The 21,353-nt window shown below is 37.7% G+C and overlaps 1 protein-coding gene across 4 annotated transcripts in view; it reads left to right on the plus strand.

The window, feature by feature from the left end:
- Positions 1-21,353, plus strand: part of VRK1 (VRK serine/threonine kinase 1) — an 80,865-nt gene that overhangs the window by 15,577 nt on the left and 43,935 nt on the right. For all 4 annotated transcript variants that reach the window (XM_046647782.1, XM_046647784.1, XM_046647783.1 and 1 more), the window contains exon 2: positions 18,415-18,579. In XM_046647782.1, coding sequence (XP_046503738.1) covers positions 18,420-18,579 — 160 coding nt within the window. In that variant the 5' untranslated portion in view covers positions 18,415-18,419. The remainder of the gene's footprint in view (positions 1-18,414; positions 18,580-21,353) is intronic.

Consider the following 21,353-nt stretch of genomic DNA (forward strand, 5'->3'; position numbering starts at 1 on the left):
TGTATATTCTTGGCTCATTTGTTGTAAATTAATTGACCATATATGTGTGTGTTTATTTCTGGGCTCTCTAGTCTGTTGCATTGATCTATGTGTCTATTTTTATCCCAAGACTATACTGTTTTAATTACTATAACCTTGTATATAGTTTAAAATCAGGGAGCATGATGCCTCCAGCTTTGTTCTTTCTCAAGATTGCTTTGGGATTTGGGGTCTTTTGTGATTCCATGTAAATTTTAGGATTGTTTGTTCTATTTCTGTGAAAAATGCCATTAAAATTTTGATAAGAATTGAATCTGTATAGTGTTTTGGGTAGTGTGGACGTTTTAACAATATTAGTTCTTCCAGTCCATGAACTTGGAATATCTTTCCATTTATTTGTTTCTTCAATTACTTTCATTAATGTCTTGTGGTTTTCAATATACAGGTCTTTCACCTCCTTGGTTAAATTTATTCCTAGGTATTTTATTCTTTTTGATGCAGTTGTAAATGGGATTGTTTTCTTAAGTTCTCTTTCTGATAGTTCATTATTAGTGTATAAAAATGCAACAGATTTTTGTGTCTTGATTTTATCTCCTGCAGCTTTACTGGATTTATTAGTTCTAACAGTTTTTGATGGACTCTTTAGGGTTTTCTAAAAATGACATGTCATCTGCACATAGTGACAGTTCTCCTTCCTTTCCAATTTGGATGCCTTTTATTCATTTTTCTTGCGTAATTGCTCTGACTAGGATTTCCAATACTGTGTTGAATGAAAGTGGCATGAGTGGGCATCCTTGCTTGTTCCTAATTTTAGAGGAAAAGCTTTCAGCTTTTCACCATTGAGTATGATGATAGCTGTGTACTTGTCATATATGGCCTTTATTATGATGAGGTACATTTTCTCTATACCTGCTTTATTGAGAGTTATAAATGGATGTTGAGTTTTGTCAAATGCTTTTCTGCATTTATTGAGATGATCTTATGATTTTTATCCTTCATTGTGTTAATGTGGTCTATCACAGTGACTGATTTGTGGATGTTGAACCATTCTTGCATCCATGGAATAAGTCTCACTTGATCACGATGTATGATCCCTTTAATGTATTGTTGAGTTTGGTTTGCTAATATTTTGTTGAGGATTTTTGCATCTGTGTTCGTCAGAGATGGTAGCCTGTAATTTTCTTCTGGCATCCTCATCTGGTTTTGGTATCAGGGTAATGCTAGCCTTGTAAAATGAGTTTGGAAGAGTTCCCTCCCTCTTCTAATTTTTGGAAGAGTTTGAGAAGGATTGGTATTAATTCTTGTTTGTATGTTTGGTAGAATTCATCAGCGAAGCCATCTAGTCTTGGACTTTTGTTTGTTGGCAGGTTTTTGATTACTAATTCAGTCTCCTTACTAATAACTGGTCTGTTCCAATTTTCTGTCTCTTCATGATTCAGTCTTGGTAAGTTGTATGTTTCTACTAACTTATCCATTTTTTCTAGGTTGTCCAATTTGTTGATGTATAATTGTTCATAGTAATCTTATGATCGTTTGTATTCCTGTGGCATCAGTTCTAACATTTCCTCTTTCATTTCTTTTTTTTTTTTGAGGACGATTAGCCTTGAGCTAACTTCTGCCAGTCCTCCTCTTTTTTGCTTAGGAAGCCTGGCCCTGAGCAAACATCCGTGCCCATCTTCTTCTACTTTATATGTGGGACGCCTACCACAGCATGGCGTGCCATGTGTTGCCATGTCCGCATCCAGGATCCGAACCGGTGAACCCCAGGCCGCCGAGTAGCGGAACGTGCGAACTTAACTGCTGTGCCACTGGGCCGGCCCCTTTTCATTCCTTTCTGATTTTATTTACTTGAGTCCTCTTTTGTCTTGGTGAGTCTTGCTAAAGGTTTGTCAGTTTTGTTTATCTTTTAAAAGAACCCCTTCTTTCATGGATTTTTTCTGTTGTCTGTTTAGTCTTTATTTCATTTATCTCTGCTCTAATCTTTGTTACTTCCTCTCTTCTACTGACTTTGGGCTTTGTTATTTTTTTCCCTAGTCCTTTAGGTGTAAAGTTGGGTTGTTTATGTGAGACTTTTTTTGTTTCTTGTGGTAGGCATTTATAGCTATGAACTTCCCTCTTAGAACTACTTTTGCTGCATCCATAAATTTTATGTTCCATTTCCATTTCTGTCAAGATATCTTTTGATTTCTCTTTTGATTTCTTCTTTGACTCATTGATTGTTTAGTAGCTTGTTGTTTAATCTCCACATACTTGTGAATTTTCTAGTTGTCTTCATGTAATTAACTTCTGGTTTCTTACGATTGTGGTCAGAAAAGATACTTGATATGATTTCAGTCCTCTTAAATTTGTTAAGACTTGTTTTCTGGCCTAACATCTGATCTATCTTGGAAAATGTGCCATGTGCACTTGAAGATACTGTGTTTTCTGTTGCTTTTAGATGGGATGTTCTGTGTCTGCTAAGTCCATCTGGTCTAATGTGTCATTTAAGGCCATTGTTTTCTTGTTGATTTTCTGTCTGCATGATCTATCCAGTGATTTAAGTGGGATCTTTAAAGTCCCCTGCTGTTATTGTATTGCTATTTCTCCTTTTAAGTATGTTAATAGTTGCTTTATGTATTTAGGTGCTCCTGTGTTGGGTGCATAAATATTTACAGACGTTATATCTTCTTGCTGGATTGACTCCTTTATCATTATGTAATGCCTTTCTTTGTCTCTTATTATGTCTTTGTTTTAAAGATAATTTTGTCTGATACAAATGTAGCTACTCCAGCTTTCTTTCTTTTGGTTTCCATTTGCATGGAATATTTTTTCCATCCTTCCCTTTTCAGTCTGGGTGTGTCCTTACCTCTAAAGTGAGTCTCTTGTAGGCAGCATATAGATGGGTTATGTTTTTAATCCATTCAGCCACTCTGTGTCTTTGATTGGAGAATTTAGTCCCTTTACATTTAACCTGATTATTGATAAATATGTGCTTATTGCCATTTTGTTAATTGTTTTCTGACTGTTTTTGTAGTTCCTTCTGTTTCTTGCTTCTTCTCTTGCTCTCTTCCTTTGTGGTTTTATGACTTTCTTTAAAGGTATGCTTATATTCCTTTCTTTTTCTCTCTTGTGTATTTACTATAGGTTTTTGCTTTGTGGTTACCTTGAGGCTTACGTGTAACAACTCATATCTGTAACAGTCTATTTTAAATGCATAACAACTTAAATTTGATTCCATTGTAAAGCTCAACATTCTTCTTCTCCCCACCCCCCCACCCCATGTTTTATGTTTTTGTGTTTTGGCTTTGGAAATGTAAGTGTTTTACAAAATTATGAAAATATAAAGAGAAAAAATATAGATCAGTTAAATATTTAGGTTAATGTTGTTAGGAACCAAGATTTTTAATGAAAGGGAAAAGAGAGTATAAAGTCAAAGAAGTTAAGCAAAAATCCTATAATCCTGAATTTGAACAGGAAATATCAGTATAAACTCATGATATATTTTCTCTTTAGAAAGAATTCTCCTAGCTCTGTCCACTCAAAAGACCTAGAAATGATGACAACCTAGAAATAACAAAATAGTGAATATCCTAGCACCCAGATTTTGGTCTCCAAATGTAATTTTCTACTGAAAGGAGACAGGCTCTTTATAGAAGTGATTGACTTTAGTTTTGGGACAGAAAAATGTACACGAGGAACCTGGAACCTCTAGTACTAGAGAACAAGGAAAATATCCAAGACTATTAGGTCATGTCAGGAAGACACAGTGGCCAACTTGAAGGACTTCCATTGCTTAGTGTGGAAGAAAAGAAAAGAGCAGGCCTGGCTCTCAGAAGCTGGCCTGGCACTCACAGATAGGCCGTGTTCTCCAGTTATATGTAAGCAGTCTCACAGAAATCTCAGATGAGGTTTCTCTGAGATCATGATAAAATGAGACCTAGCACAAACAAAACCAAGGTCACTGTGCCACCCACAAAATACTTGGCGAGAATGAGTGACTGCAGCTTCTTTACCAATTACAGCTTTTTCTTTGTTCTACTCTCCCCTCCATTAGATAAGATTTATTGAGATGCCCAATCATAGAATCACCCCACTTTCTTAGAGTATCCAATTTAGAGAAACTCCTGCTTTCTTAGACCCTCCCCCAAATTACCCACCCAAAGCCCAAATCTTCTAATGGATTCTTTAGAATCTTATTGAGGTTACTAAGTGTCTTACTGAGATGCCTCACCGTTCCCCATGGTGTGTGTTCTCCCAGCTTCTTTAACTGCAGGTATGTAACGTTCCTGGTGTTTTTTTGCTGAAGGGCATTGACACCAGAGATAGGACAGTTTGAGCAAGAACAACAAAAAATACAGGGAAACAGGTTAAGTGACAATAAAATTAGGACATAATCAGCAAAACTCAAAATGTGGGAAATTTTACAGGACAAATGACTAGGGGAAGGAAACAAATAAAAGAGGGAGGTGACCCTTGTCCATTAAAGAGCTTAAAGAGACATCAGCCAGATGCAGTAACTAAAAAGTCAACTATAAGAAGACTCTTTTTTTGAGACAATTATTAGATGATATTAAGGAATTACTAATTTTCTTAGGTGTGTCAATGATATATGGTGGTTGTATTTTAAATATGAAATGATAATGATATTTTGGTTTGCTTTAAAATAATCTTGGGAGGGGCTGGTGGTTTGGGTATACAGAAGAAACAAATTGACAGTGTGTTAATAATTGTTGAAAGTGGGTGATGTGTACATAGGAGTTCACTATATCACTTCTCTACTTTGTATGTATTTGAAAATTCCCCTAATAACAAGTTTTTTTAAACCTATTTGTATTTTTCTGTGAATTTGCCTCTCCATATCACTTTTCCATTTTTCTGTTGCACTTTTGTCTTTTTTTTTTTTTTTTACAATTTAAATGATTCTTTAAATACTAGGAAAATTAGCCTTTTGTTATGTTTTGTAGATTTTTTTCATTTGTCTTTTGAGTTTATGGTATTTTTTAACCTGTGGAGAATTTTTATTTTTATTTTGTCTAATTTATCAATTTTCTTTTTGTTTCATTTTGTGTTTTTCTTGGAAAAATCTTCCTGTCTCTGAGATTCTAAAAAGTTCTTTTATGTTTTCATGAAGAATTTTTAATGACTGTGGTACTACACTTCTGATATACTTTGACTATTCGGTCATCTTAATTTCCGTTTACAGTATATAGAAATGTTCTCTCTTTGAGCCCTGCTGCAAGGATAATTAAGGAAAAATGTTCAGTAGCTGTCCCGTGTAGATTTCAGAGAACACCTAGAGAAAAAGCTTGTAAAAAAGTTTGGTAGTTAATTTTGCCTCCCAAATAGAAGAACTAATGGGAAGTCTATCATTTACAAAATTGTCAAAATACTATACTAAATGTTATATAAAGATATTACAGTATAGTTCAAATTTCTAATTTTAGAAAAGTTTCAGTGTTTGTTTTACAGAAAGAAGCATTCCTTCTACTTCTTTTTGTAGGGCTTATGGGTCAAGGAGCCAGGCATCACCTCCCTTTGACGTCAGCGTTTTCAGGCTAGCTCCTCTCTTAGGTTTGGTGCCTCTGTGTAGGCAGAGCAGGAAGTTTCTGGTTTCTACTCTCTGTAGGATGGATGAGTGAATGTTACTGTAGTGTCTTCTTCATGATTGGTTCCTGGACGAGTTAGGACCCCATGGAAGGATCTTTTGATCACTGCATCAAAAGTCAGAGAGAGGTGCACAGCAGGGACTTCCTGGAATCGGTCCCCTTTGAGGGGAAGTGGTGGCAGTGAAGGATCTTGGGCTGGTGTTTGGAATGGTACCATGCTGCGTGTTCTCAGGTGAAAATTAATTCTGCAGTTAGTGTTCCTCTTTTAGAACTTTTAGAAATCATTTAAAGGAAGTAAAAGTTGAGGAAGGACATTTGACACTGTATTTTAAACATTTTATTCACTCTACCACAAGATTTTATAATCTAACTTTTATCAGTTTTCTAATACAAGTAAAAATATTCTGACTAGGAAGAAATTTTTCTTCTCTGTAGATACTTGCTTTCTTTTTCAGAGTTAGAAGAGTCTTCACCTAGCTCTTTCCAGCTTAAGTGTGAAAACATGACTAGTGTGACAATTGCTTCTGAAGATTGTATCACAGTTTGAGTTTGGCTTAATGTTTTTTGGGAATAAACCTGGGAATTTATAGGATCATTATCTCTGGAGGTTTCTATATTCTCATGGTTTGTTGTGTTATGTTTGGCTCTTGGTTTGTTATGTTACTAAAGGTTCCATATAGCCCTGAATGTTTTTCATGCTTTTATTGATATGCGTGGTTCTCTGCGTGAAACCAGGGGACTGATTGGGTGTCCCTCACATGCATTCAGTTAGCCTGTGTCACAGGTTTTTATGTTAAATGGTATGGGTAATAACTATGTTTTTATTCCATGGATATCCTTACACTTCTGTTGCAACAGTAGGATTTGTGCAGACAAAATGAAGTAAATATATGAAGACCCTCTGTATTGATGGGAGGTGGTTATATAAACTCAAGATTTTGTGTTTTATTTTTCAGATGATTTCTTAGCGGTAATCGGATGCATTAATCAGCTTCTGATTAGCTGGCTCATTTGTAGGAGAATTATCTGTAGATGTATTGCTTTCACGTTGTTCCTGATGTAATTTAGCAAAAGAGGTGATGAAGTTCTTTGTTGACCGATTATCTCGTGTTTGATTTTATTCTTTGACTTACTGTACTTTGGCAGGAAGCCATTTACACCAAAATATGTAATTACTTCTTAATCCCAAATAAGTTTGAAATACAAATGAGTGATTTTGGCCTGGGAAACAATGGAATGAGAAAAGGGCAATTTTTTGGGCTTCTCTTGAGTCATTCATTCACTAATTTATATTTTTTACCCAACTTCTAAAGTGAACTGAAGGGATATTTTATTAAAATCCTCTAATACAGTAAAGTTGTATGTAATAGAGCCATTACATTGAAAATGAATAACTTAATGAAGAAAAGAAGATGCACCGGAATATCCAGATCAGTGGTTCATTCTGTGCATCATAGTGCCTGTGCAGCATTAAAATATACAGATGCTAGAGCTCTTGTGGAGTGGGCCTTTATTGTTTCAAAGTTCCACTGGTAATTATGAAATATAGCCAAAATTGAAAATTACTGCCTCAGATGATGGGTAGTATGTAATTGGGTTTATAATTTTGCTCTGAACTTCTGGCATTCATTGAAAAAGAAGAAACAGGAGTTTCATAGCTCTTAATATCTTAAAAACTTACGTCACTGAAAGGGGCACTGTTTTCCCACCGTGAAAGTAACAATTTGATTTTGTAGATGTCTACAACTGCTCACTTTTTTAATAAATAGTTTCATCAAAGGATTCAGAAACATTTTTTACCTGCAGGGCTTTTTATTGATCCTTGTTTGAAGCTGATGGGATAATATTAAATCATAACTGTGTGATGTTGTTTCTGCGTGAAGCTAAGTGTAGCTTCTTGAGGCCAAAGGTTGTATTTTATTCATATTTTTGTTTCCAGCCCCTAGCGCAGTTTCCGGCACATATTTTGGAGATGGTTTATAAATGCCTTTGGGATAAATGAGTTCAAGTGTTTAATTTCCTGGTGAACTAAATTCCCATAAAGATAGAGCTTATGAAATCTAGAGTAAGAGATGATTAACATGCTTCCTAGACCATCTGTCACTAATACCAATTGTTTCTAGTTGGCACTGAAGATTTGTTTTTTGGGCGAGGGAAGCTTGTGTAAAGTTAAAAAAACAACAAAACCTCTTAGATTATTCTGCACCCCTCTGTTTAGTAGCTAAAAGTCAGTGCATTTTTTTAAAAAACTGACATTCTTCTTAGTCAGTGAGGATTAGTGCAGTCATTGGTTATACCAGTAGCAACACCATTGTAACAACTGGTAGTTGTGTCTGCCTTGCCCCCTTCTAGTCTATTTGATGCATCCACCAGAGTGGTCCTTTGAAAATGTAAGTCACAGCATGCACTCCTCTGCTCAAAAGCTTCCCCATCATTTCCCCTCTCACCCAGAGGTAAAGTCACTGTCCTTGCAGTGGCCCTGTGTGTTGGGGTGATCGTCACATTGTCCCCTTTTACATCTCTGACATCAGCCATTGCTCTCCCCTGGCTAACTGTCTGCCAGCTGCACCACCCTGCTTGCTGCTTCTAGAATAAGCCAGGCATGCTCTTGCCGTAAGGCCCTTGTGCTTGCTGCTCCCTCAGTGTGGGTGCTCTTTCTCTAGGTAACCATGTGGCTAGCTTCTCTCGCTTTTTTCCCAGGTCTTTGCTTAGATGTCACTTTCTTTTGTGAGGTTTTACCAGATCATCTTTTAAATTTCACTCCCCTGCCCCTCTCTTGCTGTCCCCACTTTACTATTTCTTTTCCTCAGCACTTTTTACCGTTGGACATGGCACATGTTTTAATTTTTAAAAAAATTATCTCTCTCTCCTAAATAGACTATAAGCCCAGTGAGGGGAGGGTTTTTGTCTGTTTTGTTCACTGCTTTATTCCCGTCTGCTAGAACATTTCCTGGCATAGAGTATGTGCTCACTAGATATTTGTTGAACAAATGAATTAATGAAGCAGGTGCTGTACATTGTAATGATACTGAAGTCAGTGGGACTCAGTATTATTTTTATTTTAAATTAAAAAGGGGGTGTAGCATGGTAAAACTTTTTATATTTCCTGTCAAAAAGTTGGAGACCATTTACTCTAGTAGCACTATCAAATTATTTAAGGGGAGAATAGGACCTAATCATCTTCTCTCCTTTCTAGGGATGGAATTAGATCCATTATAAAGCCATTCCTACTTTGAGGTGACTTTTGTGACAAAGGCACTTAAAATTTTGGATGTGTATCAAGTTTATGTATCTCAGTCTATAGATGGAATGGATTTTGAGAATGAAATAATACGTGTTAGCAAGAAATATAAAAAGATGTAAAATCTATGGTGAGAAATTGCTCAGTGGGAAAATTCTTGACTCAGGTGTTCAGAGTGATTTTATTTTGATTGAAGTATGCGAGTTAGCGTGCAAGTATAGGACAAGCTCTGAAACCTGGCAGAAGCATGTTTGCGCTTTTGCTCAAGTCCGAGTCCTTACGGTGACCTTCTGGGCTCTATTTGATCCTTGCTCCCGTGCCACCTCTCTGAGTTTCCCTCCTACTTCCCCCTTGCTCACTGCACACCTGCCACACTGGTGTCCCTACTCTTCTTTGTTGCCCGGCATACTCCTACCTTAGGGTCTTCGCACTACTCATGCCTCTGCCTGGACTGTCTACTCCAGGTACTCACGTGGTCAGCTTCCTCACTTCCTTCAGGTCTGCTCAGGTCTACCTTCCCAGTGAGGCTGACTGTGACCACTCTGCTAATACTGCAGGCTGCCCCCTGCCACCTTGCACTCCCAGTCCTCTGTCCCCCTTGACCTGCTTTACTTTAGGATTTTTCTAAACATAGCACATACATTTTCTACAATATTACATCATTTGCTTATTATGTTTTTATCGTCTGGCACTTTCTGCTAGAATGTGTCAAAGGGTAGGAGCTTTGTTTGTTCCTTGAAGTATAGCAAGTGTCCAGAACAGTGCTTGACACATGACAGGTTATCAATAATTTGTTGAGTGAGTGAATGAACAAACCATTACTCTTTTTCATAAATTCACAGTTAACCTTTATTTATTGCTGTGGTAAGAGTAGACTTATCTAATTAGCATCTGTGAGAACAATCTTTGAAATAATACCACTTGTAGTGCTTTTCCAGTTGTGTGTGTGTGTGTGTGTGTGTGGTGATGGTGGAGGGGAGGTGACTCCATAATCACCAAGAATATATTGCTATTATTTTGGTTCAAAATTATAGAAAGTATAATTATTTGATAGAAATTAGGTTAATTTCTGTGTCTGTTTTATCTATTGCATTTATAAACTGTTTTTTGTTGTTGTTTCCTGAGGAACATTTGCCCTGAGCTAATGACATCTGTTGCCAATCTTCCTCTTTTATTGCTTGAGGAAAATTAGCCCTGAGCTAACATCAGTGCTAGTCTTTCTCCACTTTATATGTGGGTTGCCGCCACAGCATGGCTGATGAGTGGTGTAGGTCTGCACCTGTGATCCGAACCTGGGAACTTGGGCCGCCGAAGCGGGGCACACTGAACTTAACTGCTGTGCGACAGGGGCAGCCCCCACTTTGTTTTTTTAATTGTAGGAGAAAGCACACAGCATAAAATTTAGCGTCTTAACTATTTTTTAATGTGCAGTTCAGTAGTGTTAAGTGCATTCACGTTGTTGTGTAAGCAGTCTTCTGATTTGGGACTATACAGATTGCACAACAACTGCCCTCTTCCCCTCCCCCAGCCCCTGACCCCCATTCTGCTGTCTGTCTCTCTGAATTTGCCTCCTGTGGGTACCTCATGTTGGTGAGATCCTACAATGTTTGTCTTTTGTGACTGGCTTATTTTACTTAATGTCCTCAAGGTTCATCCATGTTGTAGCATGTGTCAGAATTTCCTTCCTTTTTAAGGCTGAAATAATATTGCATTATTATATATATACCACATTTTGTTTATCCATTCATCCATGGATGGCCACTTGGGTTGCTTCCACCTTTTTGCTGTGAATAGTGCTGCTATGAACATGGGTGTGCACATATCTTTTTGAGGCCATAAACTCTTTTCTTAAGATCTGTTAACTTAAAGGAATAAACAGATCAATCAGTTATATTTTCAGTATATGCTTATGTTTTGATTTTAAAACTCTTAATTTTATTTCCAAAGACCTGAATTTTATTTAACAGCTTGTTTTTATTTTATATAATTTATTCTTATATAATAAAATTCATATTTTGGTGTAAGCTATGGAAGTAAAGGTGGTCTGCTTTTTTAACGTGATACAGTCATGGAAAACTGTACATCAAAAAGTGGAACAAACTCCTTGAAAGAATGAGCTGTTACTCGTTGTATCTCCCAAATTATCTAGACTGCGAGTGGCCTAAACAGTAGAATGAAAACCAGGACACTATTGTATTGTGAAAGCAAAAGGAAGAGAATGGTTCCAGAAAGAAAGAATGGACAACTGTGCTGAGTGCTGGTGAGCAGGCAAACGAGATGATTCAGTGTCATTTGCATTTAGTGACCATAACAAGAGTAGTTCGAGTGGACTCAAGAAGGTAGAGTACAGGTGGAGTGAGTTGTGGGAGAGTGAGGAGAAAGGAAATGTTAGGAAGTGCAGACAATTATTAAGACATTTGGCATGGACAGGGAGAAGATAGGATGACACTGGAGGGGGTTAAAGAACATTGGTTTCTAAATGGATGAGCTGTGAACAGATTTGTAAGCTGATGGGAAGGATCTAGTTGAGGGAGATGCCGAGTATGTGAGAGAAGGGATAATTAATAGTTTATCCTGAGGAGGTTCGAGGGGATGGATACAAGGCAAAGAAGGACCTGATGTTTGATGGAGGAGAATAGTTTTCCTAAATTGTGAGAAGAGGTAAGGAAGGCAGGATGGATGCAAAATTGGGCTTGAAGTAGGTGCAGGTGGTTTGTAGGTTTGGGTCTCGGAAAGATATGGGAATTTCTACCTAAAGCTTCTGTTTCGTTCTGTAAACTAGGAGATGAGGTCATCTGTTGAGAATTATGAGTTAGGAAGCAGAATTATAGTTTTGATGAGAGTAAACAGGGTTTGCAAAGTCAGTGTAGAGGATGGTAAGAGATTTCAGTTGCTGGTCTTTAAAAGGTGTAGCCGTATCCACTGCAGTTGGGTGATGCATGTTAAGCATAAAGTTAGATGTCTTTATGCTTAACATACTTTAAGCATAAACTTCAAGCATACTTGAAGAACATACTTCATAGAACATAACATACTTCAAGCATACTTGAAGGAAAAAAAAAACTTAACCTTCTTGCTGTTTAATTTTACACGTTTATTGCATTCCTCCCAAGTGCAGTATATTGTGAGTAAGACAGTTCTCGTACCCAGGGAGCTTGTAAATTTACAGGGAACCTTTATCAAATGCAGTAAGAGGGTGGAACAGCACTGGAACTTCAGAGGTCATATCTGACTGAGGAAGAGAGAGATCTTTCGGCATGAAAAAGATTTCAGGAAATGTAGATGGGGGAGAGTGAGAAAAAACTTGACATTGCCAAGAGTGGAGATAAGAATATGTTGGTTCCATGTTACTGGAATGGTGAGCAGTCCAGCTTGTTCAAAATTACCCTTGAATCATTGTGTCTCTACGCAGTTTAAAAACATCAGAGAAGCTTATGACATTAAAGGAAATTTCATAAAAATATATGCCCCTCCTTCCCCCTCGGGGCCAGCCCTGTGGCCAAGTGGTGAAAGTTCTGTGCGCTTGGCTTCAGTGGCCCGGGTTCATGGATTCAGATCCTTGGTGTGGACCTACTCCACTTGTCATCCCACACACAAAGTAGAGGAAGATTGGCACAGACGTTAGCTCAGGGTTAATCTTCCTCAAGCAAAAAAAGAGGAGGATTGGCAATGATGTTAGCTCAGGGCGAATCTTCACACACACACACACACTCTCACACTCACACTCTCACACTCTCTCTCTCCCTCTCCCTCTCTCCCTCTCTCTCTCTCTCTATATGACCCCCTCTAAGGAACTTATGTACGTACCTATTTTAGGGAAAATTTATGATCAGTCATCCAGTGTGTGACAAGCTTTATACAGCATTGTAATTTCCTAGTCTGGGTATGATGAATTTGTAGAGCTCATTAAGTATAAGTGGCATTATTTGATTCATTCAAGCTTTTTTCTCTCTTCAGCAGATTAAAAAAAATTATGTCAAATTTGAATCCAGGACTTGAGAAAGGCCACTTATCTAAATACAGTACCATATTGTGATAAATATAGCTATTGAAATTTAAAAAATCTCTTCACAAAACTTTATTTTAATATTCATAGCATAAGTTTTTTTGGAATGTTATCTGAAAAACAGGACCATTATCAGAGCTGACTATTAATTAGGGTATTGTTTCAGATGTAAAATTTGATCTGCCACTGAAATTCTATTTGAATATGTATAGTTCCAAGCCTGCTTTGTGTATTTAATAACTTTAGTGCCATAATTACTCTGTTTACAATTAAATTTTGGTGAATATGCTAATATGAAATATACCAGTGAGTGATTTCAACAAAGGGCAATGTTGATTTGCATTTTGATGTGCTTTTCACTTGTTTCTGAATTTCATTTAATATCAGTGGGAAAAGAAGTGGTTAGATTATGTAATGGATTATGCAGTGGTAAACTTACTTTCTTTGAAACCTCTCTGTTGGATTGGCTATCATAACAGTGGATTTGCTTTGCTCCAAGTGGGCAGAAATTATGCGGAAAGATTTAATTTGGTTGAGGTTTGTGCCCTCCAGTGTATTCTTTAATAGAAGCCTTAATGTAGGTATTTGTTTTATTATTAGAGGAAACCTATAATGTACTAAAGCAATTGTTTAATTCAAGTTAGTGTTTTAAGTTGTTTAGAAAATTCACTAGCTTACTGAGGCAAATGATTGTGGTTATGTTATTTATATAGATTTTGAGCAGGGACTTTTGGTTTTAAATTATTCTCCTTTCTTTTCAGAAATCACCTGAAAAGGAACAAGGAGATTGAGAAACACAGATTTCATATTCTCTGAAACTAGGAGAGTTCTGTAACCTTGACCCAGAAAATAAGAGGGGCTGCCAAGTGCAGCGAAGGTCAAATAGAGGTGCAGGAGCATGCTGAAAGGGGACACTGAGATTTGGGCCGCAGATCTCAGACAAAGCAGGCAGAGTAGTGTTCTCCAGAGTAAGTGGCACACCCTGAGGGGCACAACCAAAAAGTCTTTGCTTAGAAGAACAGGAATGGATGTTGGCAGAACAGGGCTCTAGGAGGCTTTATGGTGTGATGAAAGTGATCTGTATCTTGATCCAGTTGGTTGTTGCTCAAGTGTATACGTATATGTAAAAATTTGTCAATCTGTGTGTACACTTGTGCATGTTACCAATTTTTTGCCTCTCAACTTCAAATGCACCTTTCTTTGCTCTGTTTGTGATACTTGAGCTAGGTTCTGTAAACGTTTTCTCCATTCCAGCACAGTCCTAGGTTTTGTCAGTAGAGTTGAGGGAGGGACACTGCAAGGCACAGTGGGCTGTGCAGTCTGTTTGTTTTTCTCTCTCTCTCTTAACGGTGGGTGCCAGCCCTGCTTACTTGCTGACTTTCTTTAGCACCCCTGTAGGCAGCTTCTTGGTCCCACCGGAAACCCAGAGGGCAGATTGCTGTGGACCGGCTCCAGCCCACTGGCACCCCAGAGAACTCTGCTAGCCGCTGGGCTGGAGCCACAGCCCGTCCGGTGAAGCGTTCCTTTCTTGTGTGCTCTCCCTTAGCCTTGTGGATTGTAACTCCTCCCTGTATTTGCTCTGCCTGCACTCCTGAGACTTCTCTTCTGCCCCTTTTAGTAGTCAGTCACCTTTTACAAATTAATAATTTTTTATGTTAAATTTTCCTTTTTAAGTTACTTGTGTATTTTTATCTCCTGACTGGACTCTGACTTATAACACCTATGATTTATGTAATTTACTGTTAATTTTACATAAATAGAAAAAAGTGAAATAAATCGTTAGTATACAACTTGATTAATTTTTGTGAAGGGCACATACAGTTTAAGTATCACCCATGTTGGGATATACGACGTTACCAAATCTCCAGAAACCTTCCTCTTCTGACTCTGAGTCGTTTCCTCACCCAGATGGTATCCGCTATTTGACTTCTATGATCGTGGATTAGTTTTGTTTATTATTACACTTCATATAAATGGAGTCGTACAGTATGTTTTTCTAGTGTCTAGCTTCTTTTTCTCAACATAGTGTTTGGTAGATTCATCTGTTTTATTTTATCCATTTTCCTGTTGATGGACCTGTGGGTTTCTAGTGTTTGGCTATTTTGAATAAAGCTGCTGTGATCATTCTTGCGCATGTCTTGGTGGACAGGTTTTCATTTCTCTTAGTATACACATAGAAGAGGTATTGTTGGGTCAGTTAGCAGTTACTGCAGAACGGATTTTCAGAGTGGCTGACACAGTGTACAGTGTCAGAAGTCGTTTGCTCCACGTCCTTATCAACACTTGGTTTTGTCAGGCTTCACAGCTGAGGACTTCAAAATCTTTAAGGAATAGATCACTCAAATACTGTTTAAACTCTTTGTAGTTGGTAAAAGAAGAAAAGCTTCTAAAGTCTTTTTATGAAGTAAGTATAATATTGATATCAAAACAGGTAAATATAGTAGAATAAAAGAAAATTGTGGACCAATCTTACTTAGGAATTTCAATTTTATTCCTAAATAAAATATTAGCAAATAGAATCCAGCAGCGCACTGTAAGCATCATAAGCATTATCAGGTTTTATTTTTTTCAGGGATGGTTGTTATGTTAAATTGCGCTGTGCAAGTGTGTGGTACCGGCTGCACTTGTTTAAGGCTCTTGTGTCTGTCAGCATTTTAAAAGATGGGTTATTGATCCAATGTTTGTTTATTAATCCACTGCCTGGCCTCCCTGGCACCCAGCAGCAGCCAGCCCTTGATCGCTGACATGGTCGTTGGTTGCCTGAGGCCCGCCTGAGATCTTAGGGGCTGACAGAAGGGAGGCCTCCGCATCTATCTCTGTGAGAAGCCGCAGGAGGAAGGCAGTTTCATCTGGCGACATTTTAAAGAAATATTTGTGTTGTAGTGGCCTCTTTCTATCAGAGCAGCAAGTAGATTTCAGTGACTTCTTCACATTCACGTGGAGTAGATGTAAGTGTGAGGAAAATTTTAACGCAAGCGCAAAGTTAGTTTCAAATGCTAATTAATGTATTTTTCTTTTTTGTTGTTGTTTGTTCGCAAAGAAGCTGGTGATCTAGGACCTACATTGAGCGACATTATTGAACATTGAGCTTTTTTTGTACTTAGCGACTTGCGTTGGTATGATATGTTAAGTTCCTTAAATACTGTGGCTCTCCCTAATGTGTGTGAATGACTGCAGAAAAGGAAAAAAAAACTGGGGAACCATTTGGGAAAAGCTGGATTCCCACCTCATATCATATACCAATGTAAGTGTAGACAGATCAAAATTTTACCAGCAAAATATGAAATCATAAAATAACTAAAAGAAAATGGGAGATATTTGAAAAAAGTAATTTGACTGAGAAAGGTCTTTCTAAGGATGACAAAATGTAAAAGCTGAAAATAAATGATATCAAAAGACATGTAAATTGGGAAGATTATTTACAATACAAAGAGCTAATTTCTTTAATATAGAATATATAAAAGTGTATAAATAAAAAAACAAAAGGCTACCAATTCACAGCAAATAAAGTACAGATGTCGCTTAGCAGTCTCTTTTTTTCTTTTTCTGTGGGTGTATGATTGGACAAGCTCATGGAGTATGAAAAGATTTCCAGTTTTGATCCCTTGGTGATTGTTAATTATAGGAACAGTAATTTTTTAATGTTTAAAACCATAAAATATTTTACAATACAGAAAACCTTATCAAGCAAATGTCGCCTTGACGAGTTATAAGGGTGCTTTTGGAACCACCACTTAGGTTGAGAGTAGAACTTGCCCAACAGGTGCCCCATCCTAACCACAACTTGCTTACGCGGCCTTATAGTGAGTTCTATCTTTTGTGGTAATCCTTTCCTTTGCTTGATGGTTTTATCACTCAGATGTGCATCCCTAAACATGTAGTTTTTATTTGCCTGATTTTGTTTGGTTTCAGATATGTTATTTTAAATCTTTTTAAATCTAGTTTTTGTCTCTCACTTCTCTTCTTTTTTTCCCTTTATTTGTTGAAGAAATGGGATGAGATGTCCTGTAGGTTTCCCCCAGCTAGGATTTTGCTGATTGCATTCCTGTGCTATAGTTTACCTTGTTCTTCTGTCTTCTTCATAGCCTGTGAATTGGTAGGCTTGATCAGATTCAGAGTCTGTTTATTTTTTCTTTATTTTTTCGGCAAGATTGCTTCATGGGCAGTGGTGTGTTCTTTTATTGGGAGGCACATAACGTCTGGATATCTTTTACATTTTGATGTTAGTAGCTGTCAGTGCTCAATGTCTGGATCCATCAGTTCATTAGGAGGTGGAAATGGTGTTAACCGAAAACCATGCTTATTCATTTGTTAGCTGAGATTTTTCTAGAAGGAGAAATTTCTCTTCATCTTCTATTTGGTTATCCAATGATACAATTCATGTAAGAAAGAAAGGATAAATGCTTGATTCTTTTTCTTCATTTGCTAGTTTTCAAAATTGAGTGGTTTTCTGTTATCCTTTAGAGGTGACCACTAGTTTTCTTACTGTTATAAACTCTTGGATTTGTCTATTTTATGTGTTTTAATCCATTGTGGTTATCATCTTTATTGGCTCAAATTGGCCCGTCTTTGGTCAGTGGGAACATCTTCCAAGCTGGCTCCTTAGACGTATTTGACGTAACTCTAGCAGTTTTCGATAGTTTCCTTGATGTCTAGAAATGACAAGATGTTCCAAGTTTATGTTGTAAATTTGCAGCTCTAGTCCTGGAATCAGTTATTTCTTTAAGGAACCTGGTTTCATTTAACAGGAAATGGTATTTCAAGAATACAATTGAGAAGGGAAGCATAGAATGCTGGGTGTCACCAGCTTTGCCTTTCCTGTGAACCCAGACGACTAAGCAACCACAGTTTCTCCTTGTCACTCTTTGAAAGTCTGCTCCTCCTTCGTGGGGCCGTCTGGAATTGTGGGGCGCGTTGGGGAGGCTTTGGAGCTGGGTAGTCCTCAGTGCAGGTTTCTCTCGTTCTCCCACTCACTGGGCATAAAACCCTGGACAGGTTGCTTAACTTTGCTGAGCCTTAATTCCCTCATCTATAAAATGGGGATGACAACGTAATCTTCACAGAGTCATGAGGATGGATGGGAGCCTCTGTGTAAAGGATCAACTGTCATCCCATAAATACTCCTTCCCCTTCCCCTCCTGTGAATTGTCCTGTGTTTTCAACCTCTGTATTATGTTCCTGTCACATCAGTATGGACCTTTATAAACTCCTCATTGCGTTACTATAAAGTGTGCATTCTAATTGGATGCACCTTTTCCCCTCAACTTCGTACAGCAATTTTTGTTGTTGTTAAAGAACACTTTTAGTCATGAGTGATATTATACCACTGAAACTTAAAACTTAAAGAGTTATTTCTTGAAATAATTGATTAGATCATTTTATTTATTGTCCTCTACAAAGTTAAGAGATGAATAAGATTTGAGCAATTATACGTCAGAATTAACAGCTGTCCTTTATTTAGGTTTTTTTAAGTTTTATTTTAAGTTTTGGTGTAAGTGGGAATTTGAACAGCATCTTTGTTGCACAGAAGCTTTCCTTAGTGACAAATGTTTTCCACATTTCCAAGATTATAATTCTGAGTGTTACTTTGTTTTACATTATAGTGAAAATGCCTCGTGTAAAAGCAGCTCAAGCTGTAAGACAGGGCCCTGCAAAGAGACGTCTTGCAGAACACTTTGCAGCTGGGGAGATAATCACTGACCTCACAAAAAAGGAATGGAAACTAGGATTACCCGTTGGCCAAGGTGGCTTTGGTTGTATATATCTGGGTAAGTGTATGACTACTTCTAATTGTCAATCCAAAGATTATATGCTTTCTTATCAAAATAGTTTCTCAATTGTGAGCTTTTACAGGATGTTCCTAATAATCTACAGTCAACTAATCATTGTAGGTTAGGCAGAAATGCATCTCTGACATAGGAGTGGAAAAGAAGATGGATGATTTAATCACAATATAAAAGGATGATAATTATCTGTAATATTGTCACTAGTGAGCACTATGGCTTTAGATTTTTAAGATATTCTATATAATCTTAATCTTTTTTGAGACCCAAAGAGAGCCATGTACATCTTTCTTTCCTTGCCTCCACCCAATTAGGATTTATTTCTTCTATTTTGGTTTAATATGGAGATTTTCAGATCTTTAACAACTGTGGGTTTTTTTCCTTTCTCTACAACCCTAATAGTTATAGTGGAATTAGGGGAACAACCTAGAAATTGCATATGAGGCCTGATTAAATGTACTATTAATTAGCACACTTATCCTGAAATTTTGGGGGACCCATTGTAGAACCTGAGATTCTGTGGGTTAACTAACTTGTTGATTTAAAAAATGTGTTACCTGATTGCTTCTAAAGCTGTCTGTTTCTCTAAGACTGTGAGTAGCGACACAGTGTATTTCATGTTCGGTTTTGATATTTCTAACTCTTCCATTATATGTGCTTACCACCTTTAATCTTGATTTAATTTAGTTAATTATTTAATTTCTGCCGTGAGGTTTATAAAGTTTTATTTTTAGTAGTGGGACTGTTATTTTCTTTCAAGCACCATCTTACTCAGAATTCTAATATTAGATACTAGATTAGCACCACATGAAACTTGTTAGAATTGCAGATTCTCGGGTCCCACCCCAGACCTATGAAGCTGAAACTGTAGGGAGGGCCCAGCAATGTGATCGAGTGAGTCCTCCAGTGATTCAGATGCGTGCTGTGGTTAGAGAACCACTGACATGGAGAGGTGAGCAGCTGCTGTTACTCAGACGGTCCGGCTAAACCTCCTCCAGGACCAGTGGGGTCTGATTGGTCAGCTCCAGCCTCTGGAGATATTTCATGAAATACAGCTGAAAAAGCAGTGCTTTGCTATATAATAAATATGATTCCTCTGAGTCAGTGGCACTCACCTTTGGAAAATACGTGTTGATTCTTTAGTTTTGTTCAGAGCCAACCCATTCCAGTGAACTGGCTATCTCTGACTTAAGGTGAAAATCCTCATAAACCATAAAAGGTCAGTAGCTGTGTTAGCTAGGTACGTATATTTTGACCTTGTGATTTAGAGATGGTAGATTATATAAACTGTCTCTACTGCAGAACGTGTGGACTTTTGACATCCCATATTAGGAATGGGAACTTGTCTTTAGGCAAGTATGTTCTTCATTTTGCATTAGTTAATTTGCTTTTGTAATCTTTGGCAAATTTGCAATTTGCTTTGCGTGTGTGCAGTATGTGTTTTATTTCTATTTGTATTTATTATCAGAAAGTGCCATCTAATAGTATTTTTAATATCCAATGGTTTGACAGATATCTGTAATAAAACTTTGCTTCTGTAAAACTGAATTGATCAATCTAGAGTAGGAATTTGCTTTAATATTGCTGCCTCCAGTTTATGTCTCTGTGCCTACTGATAGAACAAAACAGCCATATTCAAGATTATCAGCAATTTCTGCTAATGAATTAAAAAGATTGCTTTTGAATTTTCTTTGGATATTTTCTGCAGCATTTGATGCTGTTTGTCTTTCCTTCTCATAAAAATTGCTTCCATGTCTTTCACGATAACATACTTCACCTCTGGTTTTCCTCCTACCTCTCTGGATGTGCTTGGTCATCTTGATAGGTACTAACATGTTCTCAAGCCTTCCTTCCTGGCTCACTTTTCATTCTCTCTGATTGATCTCATGGAGTCTCATGGCTTCTGTTACTGTCTTTGCTGTTGATTTCCGTGACTTTGATCTGTAGCCCAGGACTTGATCTCCTGAGTCCAGGCCCATAGCCAATGGCCTACAAGGGATCTCTACTTGGATGCCACACAGGCATCTCTAAAGCTTGTGTCATCCTCTTCTATCTCTTGATTTTCTCGTGATCAGGAGAGAATTAGTTGAATGAATGACACCCCTCAGGGCAGACACTGGGAAGGCATTCTCCAGTATTCCTTCTCTAATATCCCTAGTACTTCATCTAGTCCTGTTGGTTTAGCTGTGTGATTTCTCAGTTCCATTCATTTCTCTCCATGTTTGCTGACACTGTCTTAGTGCCTCTCATTTTCATGTCTTGCCTAGATTCTCACTCTAGCGGTCAATCTTCTCTGCTCGGTCTTGCCCCTTGCATCCCACTGTTCACATTGTCACTTGAGGGACCTAGCCTAATTAAACTTCTTGAATGGTTCCCCAGTGCCATTAGGATAAAGTGCCAAACTTTCGAGAATGCCATACAAGACCTTCATAGTCTGGTCCCGTGTAACTTTTGTGTGCATCCCTTTATTTCCTCAAAATCTGTGCCTTGGCCATCATGCTGCCCTTTGCCTCATTTTTACAAAGCTGAGTTTAGGGCAGGTACTGTCTGTTTATAGTCCTTGCGTTAACCCTTTCATGATATGTTCCATGCTGCAGTGAAATTACTTTTCATTTTTCCGTAATAAACATGTGCTTCTTGCTCATGGGACAGCTCTTCTTACTGTATTCCTAGTGCCTGGCATATTTCGCAGTACTTGTTGTTTGAGTGAATTATTGTTTCCTTTTCCTCCCTTTTCTTATTTGAATTGTGCAGTATTA

This window comes from Equus quagga, chromosome 20 (assembly GCF_021613505.1).
Source record: "Equus quagga isolate Etosha38 chromosome 20, UCLA_HA_Equagga_1.0, whole genome shotgun sequence".
NCBI lineage: Eukaryota > Metazoa > Chordata > Mammalia > Perissodactyla > Equidae > Equus > Equus quagga.